This window comes from Panthera pardus, unplaced genomic scaffold (assembly GCF_024362965.1).
Source record: "Panthera pardus isolate Hobbes unplaced genomic scaffold, ASM2436296v1 HiC_scaffold_13, whole genome shotgun sequence".
Classification (NCBI taxonomy): domain Eukaryota; kingdom Metazoa; phylum Chordata; class Mammalia; order Carnivora; family Felidae; genus Panthera; species Panthera pardus.
In genome coordinates, this window is record NW_026526688.1 from 102,243,033 (window position 1) to 102,258,330 (window position 15,298).

Here is a 15,298-nt window from a genome sequence, read left to right on the forward strand (position 1 = left end):
TTAATAATGTAACTATATGTTAATGAACTGGAATTGAGACAGTAGTCTGATAACTTGCCAGTAACTAACAATAATGAATTGTTGAACTTTAATTTTCAGTGTCCTCATCTTAAAATTAGATGATGAGGAAGGGTCTTATCTCTTAGTTTATAAAATTCTGTGACTATATAACCATCCTCCAAAATTAAGTTTTCTGTCTTTTTATATTTTTTAAATGATATTTTTACATTAAAGTCCATGTATATGAAAATTTTTTCAGTTTTAAGGAGATCTTATGAGTCATGAGATAAGTATAACATGTTGACTTAAAAAAAATTTTTTTTTATGTTTATTTATTTTTGAGACAGAAACAGAGCATGAGTGGGGTAGGGACAGAGTGAGAGAGAGACACAAAATCTGAAGCAAGCTCCAGGCTCTGAGCTGTCGGCACAGAGCCTGACGCAGGGCTTGAACCCACCAACCGTGAAATCATGACCTGAGCTGAAGTCGGACACTTAATCGACTGAGCCACCGAGGTGCCCCTAACATGTTAACTTTAATTATAAACTAGGTGACTCTGGAGAAGACCTTTTGTTTGGAACATCAGATGGAAAACTTGGGCTTATTCAGATCACTACCTCCAAACCGATACACAAGTGGGAAATTCAAAATGAGAAAAAGCTGGGAGGTATGTTTTTGATGTAGTTTAGATTCTGAAATGTCATTCATTATTAAATATCCTAAATTTTATATAGTTCATTCTGTTTTATTTATTCACAGTATTTGGTAAGCTTAACAATTTACAGAGCCACCTCAGATTTATTTACTCTTTGTTTATTTAGCAGGTCTGTCATACTTTGGCATCATTTTTTAATTAAGAAATGGTAATGGTAATTTAGGATAGGTAGGTTTTTGTGGGCTAATGTCCATCCATAGTATCAAATCCATTATTCACTGATGTAGGAAATTAATTGGAATTTAGGAATATTTGATATTAAGCAAGGAAGAAGTATAGTGAGTCAGGGAATATTCTGGTTTTCTAAAGGATTTATACCTTTCTGAGGAAATTTATATCTGACTTAGAAAGTAGTAAGATGGCTATTTATAGGTATAGTAATTCTATTCATGTATTCATTTATTCCTTCAACAAATACTTGTTAGGGGAGACAGAGAATAAACAAATGAATAAATAGATAACTTCATCTAAGTCATCTGAAAAAAATATCAGACAGTGATGCATTAGTGATAGGTGGAAGGAAGAAAACTAAATTTAGACTGGGTGGTAATGGAAGGTGTCTTATAAAAGGTGAAATTTGAGCCGAGATCTGATTCATAAGAAAAGGAGTTAGTAATGTAAAAATTGGGGGGAAAATTATGCTCCAGAAAGAGGAAAAAATCAGGGCATAAGTAAAGAGGAAAAAATCAAGGCATAAGTAAACTTGATTCATTTGAGGAGCAAAGTGAAGGTCAGTGTGGCTAAATGCATTAGCATGACAAGACAAGTCAGAGGCTTAGCATAGGGCCAAATCATGTAGGTCCTTGTGGACCTTGGAAAAGGATTGAATTTTAATCTATGTGCAGTGGGAAGTCTTTGGAGAATTGTAAGTGGGAGTATGATATGATCTAATCTAACAAAACAAAGCAAAAAACATACCAGGGAGAATGGATCTGGGGGAAGCAGCTCAAAATTGAAAGTGTGGCGATCAGTTAGGAAGTCATTGTTATAGTTGTTATAATTTATTTTAGTCTAGACTACAGATAAGTGGCCTGAGCTAGGCTAATGGTAGTTGGAAATGGGAAGGACTCAATTTCAGTATATATTTTGGAGATAGAGCTGTTAAGATTTGCTAAGGGATTTGGTCTGGGCAGTGAGAAAAAGACAGGAATCAGAGATGTAGTCTAGATTTTTGGCCTGAACAAATGGGTGATACCTTACTGAGATGAGGAGAGTTTGGGGAAGGACCATTGATGGGGTGCACTAAAGGGGAATGAAGAATTTTCTTTGGGGCATAGGACGTTTGAGATGCAAATGGACGTCTCAAAGAAGATGCTGTATAGGATCTTGGATGTAGAAGTCTGGAGCTCTGGGGAGAGAGAGGCCAGAGCTAGAGATAAAAACTATGAGCCATTTCCATTTAGATTATATTTAAAGTCTTGGAAATGGCTGAATGTGGGCAGAAAAGGGGATACCTGATTATGCTTCAAGTTTTCTGTTCTTTGTTTTCCCATTCTGATTCAGTATATACATGTTTTCAGCCTTACTTTGTCTGTGCTTGGCCCTAATATTAGTTTTATTAATAGCTTGTCACCTCTATCATCTTTTTTAAAGGTATTTTGTGTGTTGACAGCTTTGACATTGTGGGTGATGGGGTTAAAGATTTACTTGTTGGGAGAGATGATGGAGTGGTACAAGTGTATAGTTTTGACAATACAAATGAGCCTGTTCTACGATTTGATCAGGTCAGTTCATTTAAAAAGACTATATATGCTTATATTCATCAAATAATTATAGAGATGATTGTGATGTTTTGGGTGTTATTAAATTATATTAATATCTTGTGTTTGGCTTAGAATATTGCTGCTTTGATGTATCAAAATCTTCTCTAGACTGCTCTTATGTTTGAATAATAGGCTATTGCCTTCCAGATAAATAATAAATTGCTTCTTCATTTGGTTTCTAAATATTGTATACCTGAACTTTAATTATTTTGCCTTAGTTTCTACAATGCATAGTGGATTACAGGAGTAACATTTATATGTTTGGGTAACAAACAAAACTGTTGTTTTAAAGTAATAATGTTTTAGGAATAAACTCATGTTGTTAGAACAATATCAAAATATCCTTGAGCAGAGAGAGAAAAGTCGCAATTTCACTTCTAACCACCCAAGACTTTACCAAATGAGAAGAATTACTAAATATGAGTAATTTTAGTTCACAGATTTTAATGTAGTTAAGCTTGTTTATGCCAAGGTACGGAGTTACATGGAGAATCACTCTGCTGTAAAATGAATCTTTCGGTTTCATAAAGTGGTGTTCTCTAGTCCAGGGTTTCCCATCCTGCCTTATGCAGGATGGATTGAGGCTGTTTTAAAAAAAAACAACAACAAAAACCACAACCAGTATCAAGTTTTCTTTGTCTGATTTCACTACTAGTGCTTCCCCTCAGTCCCAACTTTAACTGTAGATGAGCAAATACAGATGTTTTGATGTATAGATAAAGGTATTACATAGATAATATGAGAATAAAAATTCCCTAAAGGTTTCATAGAGGCTATCATCTCCTTTATTCATCTAAAAAACTTTATTCTTTGTTCATTTCCAAAAACTATTTGGAAAAAACGCATGAGAGGTGGTATGTAGAATTCAGATGATAGACTAAACATATTGGGAGTTTTGCTTATGTAATTTTTAAAAAAAACCTCTTTATATAAATAAATGATTTTTGCTCATTATGTGGCTACTGTGGCTGAGTGCTACACACACATATATGAGTCATTTTCAGTCTTCTTTCCCCCAAATTTAAAAGCACTGGAATTTTCTGCCATTTGTGCAGGATTTTTGCCTCTCCAATCTCAGTGTTTCGAATGATAAGTATTCAATAAATGTATGTTGAATGTCTGGAGGGAGGAAAATAAGTTTTATTACTTATTTTAATATGTCTGTGCACTTTTTAGCTATTAATGAAGTACTTGATCTTAAATTTGTTTTAGATGTTGTCTGAAAGTGTCACATCTATCCAGGGTGGTTGTGTAGGGAAAGAAGGCTATGATGAAATTGTGGTATCCACGTATTCAGGTAAGGGAAATGGTAATAGGTAAAGAAAGAATCATTAAGAAAAAATATACATTTAATAAATTATTTTTTAATGTTATTATTTAATGTTAATTTTGAGAGAGAGAGCATGAGAGCAAGCAAGCATGAGTGGGGGAGGAGCAGAGAGAGAGAGAGGGAGAGAGAATCTCAAGCAAGCTCCATGCTCAGCCCAGGGCCCAACACAGAGCTCAGTCTCACAATCCTGAGATCATGACCTGAGCTGAAATCAAGAGTCAGACACTTACCTGACTGAGCCACCCAGGCGTCCCTTAATAAATTATTTTTGATGATAACTTTTTAAAAAAAGTGTTATTAGTAAATCAGTCTTACCTATAGCATTAAAACCTTTACTGGTTAAAAATTAAGGAGGGAAGGAGTAGGTGTATTGGTTTATAAAAGAGGTAATATGTGAATAATGGAGTACTTAACATACTCTACTTAATCTTTGAAAATTAAATGATATTCTTTGGTTTAAAAAGAAGTATTTACTGAACTTTAGTTTGTGTTTTGTTACTGTCTATATTTCTTATAAAAATTCCCTTGCTTTTGAGTTAGTGATTCTTTTACATTCTTAAAATAGCCAATGCGAGAGTTTAACTTTCCATAAACATGATTTTCGAAAGACAGTTCTAATTCATCAGGTATATTTGAACTTGCTAGAATTGTGTTGACTTATTCCATACTTGAAAACTAAAACTATAAATTGAGAAGTGAAAGATTTCTTTAATCATAGTATTATAGTAGTTTACACAAAATAAAAATAGTATCACAAATGTTTATTATGTAGTTTCTTTATGGCTTCAGTATTTTCCAGCTTGATATATTTTGTTGTTTTGTCTTGTTTTTTGAAGGACAGTAAGTCCTAGGACTAAATGAGGTTGATGTTGGTGGACAAAGGGGCATGTATATTGGGGTTTCTTTTAATACTAGCAGTACTTAATGGTGCACAATTTAATTCATCTCTGCAGGCTGGGTTACAGGTCTGACAACAGAGCCTATGCATAAGGAAAGTGGACCAGGAGAAGAAGTAAAAATTAATCAGGAGATGCAAAATAAAATTTCTAACTTAAGGTAATTTTGGATTTTTTTGTTTGCTTTTTTTTTTATTTCATGAAGTGTGTAGTTCTTATATTTTATTGGAAGAAATTATACAATTAATTATTTTATCACCTTTTTAAATTTATCAGTTTGAGAAAATTTGCAGTAAGTGCTAATTAGTATTTTAAAGTTATAAATATACTTTTTATATTATTTATATACATATTATTACTTTTTTCTATACTGACTTTTTCCTAGATCAAAAATTACATTTTTCATTTGTTTATAGATAGTTGTAGTGTTTTGTTTTTTCACAGACATTAGAAAGAGACCAACACAGACAGCTGTATTCCTTCTTAATTGTACTGTTTACTGCTCCTGTGGACCCTTATGAATCTGTAACATTGGCTTATCAGTTTTCTTACTGGAAATGAGTAATGTTGACTCTTTTAGACACAGGGATTGCTTCTGTGGCCTGTTCAGTTTGACAAATCCTATGAAAAGAGACCCCAGACTCAAGTAAATTTGCTTCATACAGTGAAGAAGTGGGAGTTGCTGAAACTTCTAATGACTGCTCTCCCTACTTCAACCCTTACCAACCTCTTGGGGGCAGTGAGGGCTGATCTATTTTTATTTTTGGTGGTAGTTGAGGGCTACTTAAGTTTTTAAGGCAGCAAAATGCCACAAGTACTAGTTTACTAAAGCCACACCACATGTTTACCACAAGCCAGTTTAGCAAAGCCACCTGGACTCCAAGCTCCAACGTTCATGCAATAAGGAAACCAAGTAGAATTAATGGCTATTCTCTCACATCGTCAGTATACCTTACATTTATAACCGAGTCTGTCCCTCCTGATTCCAGTGGAATGTAAGCTCATGAGAAGCTTATGTCTGTTTTGTTCATTCAGCACCTGCAACATAGGTACATATGAGGCTCTAAGTAAATATTTCTTGTACGAATGAATCTTTTCCTTTGTTTTGTTTATCGCACAAATCCCTTCCAAGCTCTTACCCAGATTTTTTCCCCTAAGTTGGGGCTGGCTAAGCCTCATGTTGTTGTTTCTCAGTTACTAGTTGTTACATTTGCATATGTTGTTTCCCTTTAACTGAAGTGACTCTAAGCAATGAAGCAATGTCTGTACAGTTGAAGGTCAACAGAATCCTTTTAAACACTTGATAGAAGAAACTCAGCTGTACCACTGGCTCATGATCATCTTATGGTCCCCAAAATGTTAGTACTCCACAGCCTCCTTCTTATTTTGTCTGTTTCCCCTAATTTTTACTGAAAGGCATATTTACTGGTTTTACACATTTTGTTTCTTCAAATTAAGTCTAACATATTTCTCTGCTCCAGTACAATTAGTTTCTCTTCTGATTAACTATAACTAGATTTGTGTGTTAGAACTGATTATTTTCAGCTTGCCTTGATAGTTACAACTCTTTATTAATATTGCTGGTATGGGACTGAGTTTTAATTTTTAGATTAGAGATAAATAATGTGGAATTGTTTGGTTAGTCATAGAAACAAAACTTTGTATTAGTGTCATAGTTCTAGTTCAACTAATAAAAATCCGTTTTGCACAAGTAAATGTCTCAAATTCTTGTAATCATTCTAAGGACTTCAAATGTTTATACTTATAGGTGACAGTTGTATATATTCTCTCTAGGAGTGAGCTGGAACATCTGCAGTATAAGGTACTACAGGAAAGAGAGAAATATCAACAGTCTTCCCAATCAAGCAAAGCAAAATCAGCAGTACCTTCATTTAGTGTAAATGACAAGTTTACATTAAATAAAGATGATGCCAGCTACAGCCTCATCTTAGAGGTGCAGACAGCAATAGATAATGTCTTAATACAGGTAAGCCAGTGTCTAATTTCTTTGTTTTGTGATTGGATCTATTTTGCAGACCAGCCGTATGCACTAATTATTATTGAACACTTTTAATTTTAGACAGTAATTTTAAGTGTTTTTCTTTAAATTGCATTTAGCTTAGATAGTAATTTTAAAGGTTTATCTAATCTTCTATTAGATAATCAGTTTGCTCATAGATTATCTAAGTTATATCTTTACTTTTTATTTATCCTGTAAGTATTAAACGAAAGACTGATGGACTTAAGTTTTAAGAAGCATCAAAAAGAACAGTAAGGGTTTTGTTCTTTGGCGATCTTAAGAGAATTTTAAGAGATGCAATTTAGAAAACTGCAGTATTTAATGCCCTTATTAGAACCTTTTTTTTAAGCTCTCAATTCTAAAATGGTAGCTTACAGTACAGCTTGCTCATTAACCACCAGTTTCTGGGTAGGTCCGTAGACAAAGTATATTCCCAAAAGGTGAAATATAGGGGTAATAATACACAACTCCATTCAATAATATATTTAATCAGTTTTTCTTTAAATTGTAAGATATTCAGGGAGTGGGAAAGGATGGTAGTAGGATGAATGGAAAACAAGCAAAAGATGGAAAACCCATAAGAAGATGAGAAGAGAATAAAGTGGAGAAAGAAGATAATGTTTAAAAAGATGTGGGGGAGAGATCAGATTATTAATTAAAATTTAAAGGCTGAAATCTGTCTTAGGTAATGCTAGCATAAGGGCTGCATTACACAACTCTAGGAGCACCATTTAGATAGAACTGAGTGCAAAAACAGTGCCCTAGGAACTACCTCTCTAGAGGAGACCAAAAATTATCTCATTTTTGTGATGCAGGTAAAAACTAAATTGATAAAAATGAACTGATAGAATCAGAATGGCCATATTATTATTTTTAGACTATGGTAACATTTTTAGCATTGACAAAAATAGGTAGAAAGATTATACTTTTAAGGGGGTGGTGAGAGATGATCGTTTATGATCTCTAATAGTCCAAATTAGAAAAAAATAAACATTGTGATATAACATTTTTTAGTGCATTTATTTTCTAGAAGTACATTATCAAATGTAAATTAAGAGAATTCATATGCTCAAATTTAAAGATGAACATGAACTAGAACTAAAGAGAACCCTAAGAGAAAATAATGTTTTGTAAATTTTTTAGCTTTCCATCTGAACCATTTTTTTTTTTTTTAATATTGACTGTAGAGTGATGTTCCAATAGATTTACTTGATGTGGATAAAAATTCTGCTGTTGTCAGCTTTAGCAGCTGTGATTCTGAGGTGAGTAAAAAGTATCAAGAAGTTTTCAGACACTTTTTCATTTCTATTATACCATTTTGAATAAAGCCTAATAAATGCTACTAAGGTTTAATGTTTCTTCAATCTGTTTTTCATAACCTTTCCCTCAAAATCTGTTTCAGCTCATTTCCCCTATTTTCAGATAATCCAGAAAACTGGGGTGTTTTCCTAGATTCCTTCCTTTCTCTGATCTGTTAAATCCAGTTAGTCACTATTTTTTGCCAGTCTATGTCCTTGGCTCCTATGTCTCTACTCTGCTTCATTTCCACTTCTGTTAACTTTTCAGGCCCTTACCATGTTTGTTTGAACTACTCATCTATCAGTTTTTCTATCTCCAGTATTGCCTCTCACCTCCAGGCTCTGCTGTACACCGCCACCAGAGAGGTCTTCCTAAAATGTAAATATCACCATGTCATTTCTTTTTTCAAAACCTTTAAAGATTCCTTATTTCCTGCTGTATATAAGTCAGATTCCTCATTGTGGCATAACAGCTTTCCATGATTCAGCTCTTGATTACATCTCTAGCTGATCTCTTACCAGCTGCTACCTTCCCTCCCATGCACATTATTGCTGCCAAACTGAAGTTCTTAAAATTTCTTGAAAATGCTATATAGTTTCACACATTCCTACATTTGAACATGGTCTGTTTCTTCTGCTTGTTCTTTTTCACCATTTCTGGGCTTGTTGAATCTTGCTTAACCTTTATTTAGCAGACATTTGGTGGGTACTTACCATGTGTAAAGTGTCTTGGATGAGATTGTATCAGAGCTTTTGGATATGCTTAATATATCACTTCTTTCTGTTCAGTACTAGCACACACTAGCAGTCCCAGAACTAAGTGTGGCTCCTGGAGAGAAGTTAGGGAAAATAAGGTCTGGAACGGTTGTTTTGGAGAAGGCAAGCCAGAGCAGATGATGATTAGAGTTGGCAAGTCATTATACATATAAAAAAGGGAGGAATAGGGGTGCCTGGGTGGCTCAGTCAGTTGAGCCTCTGACTGTGACTCAGGTCATGATCTTGCGGTTTGTGAGTTTGAGCCTCGCGTCCCAGAGCTTGCTTCGGATTCTGTGTCTCCCTCTCTCTCTGCCCCTCCCCCACTCACACTCTGTCTCTCTCTCTCCTTCAAAAATAAGTAAACATTAAAAAAAATTTTTTTTAAAGGGAAGAATAAAAAGAGTAGATGAAGAACAAAGTTGATAGCTATATTCGGGAATAGTTTTTAATATAATTTTATAGTAAAGCTTTTCTTTTAAGAGAGATTTTTCATAGTTGTATTATGTAGTATGTATGGTTTGTCATCCCTGTTTGAGAATAAGAGATTTTATCAGGGGCGCCTGGGTGGCTCAGTCGGTTGAGCGTCTGACTTCAGCTCAGGTCATGATCTCACAGCTTGTGAGTTCGAGCCCCGCATCGGGCTCTGTGCTGGCAGCTCAGAGCCTGGAGCCTGCTTGGGATTCTGTGTTTCCTTCTCTCTCTGCCCCTCCCCCACTTGTGCTGTGTGTGTGTCTCTCTCTCAAAAATAAATATTTAAAAAAAAGAGAGAGATTTTATCACAGTTGTATTATGCAATATGTGTGGTTTGCCATCCCTGTTTGAGAATAAAACATAAAAGATTAAAGCCTACATTTTTATTTTCATTCAAAAAATCAAGTTAATCTTAAAATCTTAATTCCTAAATTACTGTGAAAGATCAACCTATTTACATCATTGCAGGATTCTTTGAAATGAGTATTTTATACTAACTTAAAACCCATTTTCTAGAAGGATGGCTTTAAAAAAAAAAAAGCCTTAACATGGGGATTTCAAGTATATACACAAGTAGAGAGAATAGTATAATAACCTCACTATACTCATTGTTCACTTCAACATACGGCCAGTCTTGTTTTATGCTCTCCTCTATCTCCTATCCCAAACCTAATCCCAGACATTTCATGTATTTTAATCTTTATCATCTTATTCATAAATACTTAGGTATGTAACATTTGTTTTTAACCACACGAAAGTATATTTATTTTCAGGTTGATTGATATTCTGTTTACTAAATTTAAATGATTTTAAATTAAAACGTTCAAATTTTCTTTTTGATATTAGCATCCTTTTTCTTCATTTACTTATTAAAAATAGGGAAATAGTAGTATATGAAAATTGCATACTAAGTATTTCATGTTGCTTTGTCTGGTTTTGCAATTCATAACCCAGATATATTTCTCTGTTTTTAGTAGTTTAATATTCAGTTTCCAGAAGTTATCATATTTGAAGTAACCTGTCTAATTTAATTCAACAAACATGTATTGAATGCTTACAGTATCATCTCAGGCACTGTGCTATTTGCTGGAAATACAGAGATATGATATTTCTTAGTCCTCTATAACTATTTGTGATAATCAAAGACATTCATGTTTTGTCTTTTAATAGTGTAAACATTAGAAGTTTGTGCTGTCAGTTAAATTTTTAGAAAAATTAATATTTTAAAGTATTGTAGTGGCACCTGGGTGACTTAGTCATTTGAGCGACCTACTCTTGATTTTGGCTCAAATCATGATCTCATGGTTGTGAGTTCAAGCTCTGTGTTGGGCTCTGCACTGACAGTGTGGAGCCTGCTTGGGGTTCTCTCTCTCCTCTCCCTCTTCCCCTCCCCCCTCGCTTTCTCCCTCAAAATAAACATTAAAAAAATGTTATTGTAGAAACTCAGGCTGGAAAGAGCATGAGCTTGTGTCTTAAAAGTATTCATTTGGATTCTGATTTCTTTACTTATGAGCTTTTGGAAAATTTTCCTAACCCGAATGCTACAGTTTCTCCATCTGTAAAAACTTATTTAGTAAAAGTTCGCATAGGGTTGTTTGCAGGAATAAGAAAAAAGCACTTAGCACAGTGTCACCCACATGATATGTGCTTTATAAATGATAACCATTATTATTATTGATGATGTTTTTATTATTATAAAAATGTGAGTTTATCCTTTGCCTTAACTTTGAATTTTTCCTAGTCAAATGACAACTTTCTTCTCGCCACTTATCGGTGCCAGGCAAATACCACAAGGCTGGAACTCAAGGTAAAAATGTTTGACATTACCTTTAATTGAAAGTTTGAACGTTCTTCCCCCTAGGTATATCTTGCAATGTATCATATCACTTCTTTGTATTGTTTTCTCCCTGAAATAAGTAATGACTGCTGGATGACCAGCTGGGTTTTAACTCAGCCCAAACCATTATCTCTGCTATTGGCACACAACCAATCACCTTCTCTAAAATTACCAATCCTGAATTTCCTCTTAGTGGAATTTTTTTTTCGAATTTTCTATTCTGGAAAGTTTCAAATGTATGGAAAAGTAATGACTTCAGCTTCGGTAGTCATCAACTCATGACGTTCTTGTTTATACTATCACTGTCTATCCCAAAATATTCTGAAGCAAATACAAGATTTTTTTATAATTTCAGTTGTAAATATTTCAGTACATATGTCCAAAAGATAAGAACTATTTTTTAAAACATAACCACAATACTATTATAACACCTAAGAAAAATTAACAATAATTTCTTAGTTTCATCAAATATTTAGTATTTAGATTTCACTGAGTTTTTTTTTACAGTTTGTTTGATCCAGTCATGGTCCAGACAAGGTAATTTGGTTATTGAAGTATTTGAGCATTTGTCCTATATTTTCCTACCATTTGGATTTTTCTGATTGTGTTCCAATAATGTCATGCATTACCATCTTTCTAAAGAAAATCTTTTAGTATTTTCTTCAGCAATTTAGTAATATAATCTCTTTCATAATTAAATACTGATTGTAGCACACAAATCTAATTTAGTTAATTAATTTGTGTGAGGTTTTTAAAAATTATTTTTGATATATTTATGATCTAAAAAATTAAGGAATGGTTGTTTTGGAGAAGTGTTGATGCTCAGAGATTCAGTCTGTGTTTTTCAAGAGAGATGTTGTACAATAACTTTTTCACATCTAGTTAAGGAAGTTCCAGTTAAGTGTAGGTTTTTTTCCCCTAAACAATTTATTTTAGTCTGCATAAGTCCCCTTTTGTGTATTTTGAAAGAAAAATTGAAAACTGGAATAAATTTATTTCTAAAGGACTATACTTAAACATATTTTATGTAACCTAATTAAACATTTTAAATTACATATCCACTGAACAAGACTGTGCCAATAAATTGGGAAGTAGGCCTAAATATATTAAAAAGCTATGTTCTTTTTTTTAAGTTGGATGCAACTTAAAACTTTAATGATAGATGCAAGAAAACTAATGAAAAAGAAGAAAAAGGTGAAACTTATATGGTAAAACATACTATGAAACTACTGTAATAAAAATAATGCAGGGTATTTAAAAGGCCTAAATAAATAGGGAGTGCAATAAAATTGTATAGAACTAGAGCTTAACATACATTTATGGAAATTTAATGGATGACTTTTTTTTTTTTTTTGAGAGAAAGAGTGCAGGTGGGGGAGGGGCAGAGGAAGAGGGAGAGAGAAAACATTAAGCAGGCTTCACACCCACTGTAGAGCCCAATGCAGACCTTGATCTCACAACCATGAGACCATGACCTGAGCTGAAATCAAGAGTTGGACGTTTAACCAACTGAGCCACCCAGGTGCGCCTAATGCATGACATTTTTATGTAGGGAAAAATTCTGTTAAATTACTATTTCTATTTAAAAATTGGTGTCAACACAACTGGTATATATCTGGAAGAAAATTAAGTGGATTCTTATCTTAATGCCATATATAAAAAATAAATATAGATGTATTAGGTACCTAATTATTTTTCAAAAGAAGGAAATTTAGTTATCTTTTAGGTAATGGGTGAATATCAGTAAAACACAAAGACTACTACTACGTCTAACTTGTTATAAAAACAACTATTCAGTAAGGAAAATAGGCAGAGAATATGTTCTGTGCCTCAGTTCACACAAGAGGGAATCAAAATAGCTAGCAAATATTAAAAGAAAATGTTCTAACTTACTGTTAGGGAAATTCAAATTAAAATAACAAACAACATTTTCTGCTTATCTAACAGACTGGCAAAAAATTTTAAAAAGCAACATCACCATGTGGCAGGGATGAGAAAAAGACACTCTAAATCATAGCTGAAGGAAATAAAAATTGTTATAGCTGCTTTGGAAAAACAGGCAATAGTCCCACTTGGAGGAATCTATTTTAAGCAATAAAATCACAGTATTATACACACAGATATGTATTTAATTAACTGCAGTATTGCTTGTAGAAGCAGAGGAGTGGAACCAAAGTGAACATTCAATAATTGAATGGTTGAATAATTAGCTATTTATGCATTCCATGGAATATAACACAGCTGCAATAAGGAAGGCATTGATCTATTCCTGTTAACATGGAGTGAATTCCATGAAAAACAAGATGTGGATAAAATCCCATATATGTAAATACATTTTATTTACATATGAATAAAGGTATGAAAAGAAACATACCTGTCTGGTATGATAGCATATGCCACAGGAGAAAGCATGGGTGGGATAGGAGTGGGAGGGAGGTGATGGCATTAGGAAAGACAAAGATAAGGGGAAAATGTGACTATTAGAAATAAAAGAAAGATGTCTATGATATAAATAGAATTTCTTCATGTGAAATTATGATTTTGTTTTTGTACTTGTGCATAGAGAAATGTATGAAGGTATGACTACCAAAATAGCAATCATGATCATTTCTGGGTGGTAGGATTTCAGGCGACTTGTATGTTCATCCTAATTTTTCTGTATTGCTTATATTTTTAATAATGAAAATGAATTTTTATATAATCAAAAAAAGCATTATGACTTTTTATTCTGGAAAAAATTATGTGCTAGTGTAAGCTTACCTTTAAAAAAGAAACCCTGAAATATAGCTGTATCAGATCTATTTTTTATTTCTTTTCTGTATTTTTATTTTTCCTCTCTTTCCATTTAGAGCAATATTTGCAGTGTAACATTTGCAAAAGACCTTGCTTTAAACTTTTAGTTCTCTTTCCCATTTAGGTAAAACATTGATTTCTGCCCCCCTCACATGCTAGGAAAAGTGTGAGTTAAAATATCAGCTAGCAGGTCACCTGGGTGGCTCAGTCAGTTGAGCATCCAACTCTTGATTTTGGCTCAGGTCATGATCTCATGGTTCATAGGAACGAGCATCGCGTCAGGCTCTGCGCTGACAGTGTGGAGCCTGCTTGGGAGTGTCTCTCTCTCTCTCTCTCTCTCTCTCTCTCTCTCTCTCTCTCCCCTGCCCCCTCTCACTTGCATGCGTGCTCTCCCTCTCTCTCAAAATAAATAAAATATAGCCAGGTTAGAGCTATGTTAAAATATAGCTATGGTTAGAGAAGCTACCATTGTAATTCAAGAAGTACTACAGTCCATCTATGAATTTGAAGTGAGAGAAACGGAGACGGGGGGGCAAGAGGGAGAAGCTGGACAGCTTTCCAACTCCTGAAAAATTAATTCTTCACAGTGTAATGAATTTTTATTTTCTGTTAAGTGTTTTGAATCCTCAGGAGGTCCAACCAGGTATATTTAAAATAACTCAAAAGAATTTCCTAATCTAAATATGTTATAATTAGATGGTGTATACTTCTGTATTTTCATAGAAAATCAAGAATTAAGTTCTTAGAAACTTTTTTTTTCTGTCAGTAGATTCTTATATGTCAATATAAGCTGTCAATAGCTATATGCTATAATACCCTTATTTATGAGAAAATGAAGTATTACATTTAAGTTTTAGTTATTTAAAAAACTCACTTATCCACCTCAACAAAATGTCTAAATTTTAACCATTTTTGATGTGAATCTTATGAACTATATTAGACACTTGTGGTTTTAGATGTGATGGGTTAGTATGTAAGAATGTACTTTTTTTGGAATGACACAGCACTACTAAGTGTAGACAGATCATCTAAAAATATGTGGTGGGGATAACTTTTATAGATAGATTAAGTTTGCTTTTGCCTGCCAAAGCTTTTTAAATTTTCCTTTACTCTAGTGGTAAAAAGTAATTGTTTAATAAAATGTCATTATTTCCTTCAGAATATCACAGAAGAGATTAAGGTCTAATTACTTGATTACTTGTGTTGAACATTTTAAAGATAACATTTGTGTTATGTTGCTAGGTTATTCTTATTTTCTTTTCTTTTGTGTTTACTCAGATTCGTTCAATTGAAGGCCAGTATGGCACACTTCAAGCATATGTGACTCCAAGGATTCAACCCAAAACCTGTCAGGTCCGCCAATACCTTATCAAACCCCTTTCACTCCATCAAAGAACTCACTTTATTGATCATGACAGG

The 15,298-nt window shown here is 33.6% G+C and overlaps 1 protein-coding gene across 2 annotated transcripts in view; it reads left to right on the plus strand.

Moving 5' to 3' along the window:
* BBS7 (Bardet-Biedl syndrome 7) overlaps window positions 1-15,298 on the plus strand; it is a 36,618-nt gene that overhangs the window by 13,108 nt on the left and 8,212 nt on the right. Inside the window, exons 7-14 of one of the 2 annotated variants that reach the window (XM_019418842.2) lie at window positions 551-667; window positions 2,309-2,439; window positions 3,691-3,775; window positions 4,762-4,864; window positions 6,499-6,691; window positions 7,912-7,986; window positions 10,991-11,056; window positions 15,158-15,297. In XM_019418842.2, coding sequence (XP_019274387.2) covers window positions 551-667; window positions 2,309-2,439; window positions 3,691-3,775; window positions 4,762-4,864; window positions 6,499-6,691; window positions 7,912-7,986; window positions 10,991-11,056; window positions 15,158-15,297 — 910 coding nt within the window. The remainder of the gene's footprint in view (window positions 1-550; window positions 668-2,308; window positions 2,440-3,690; window positions 3,776-4,761; window positions 4,865-6,498; window positions 6,692-7,911; window positions 7,987-10,990; window positions 11,057-15,157; window position 15,298) is intronic. The other variant, XM_019418853.2, reaches the window with a different exon arrangement.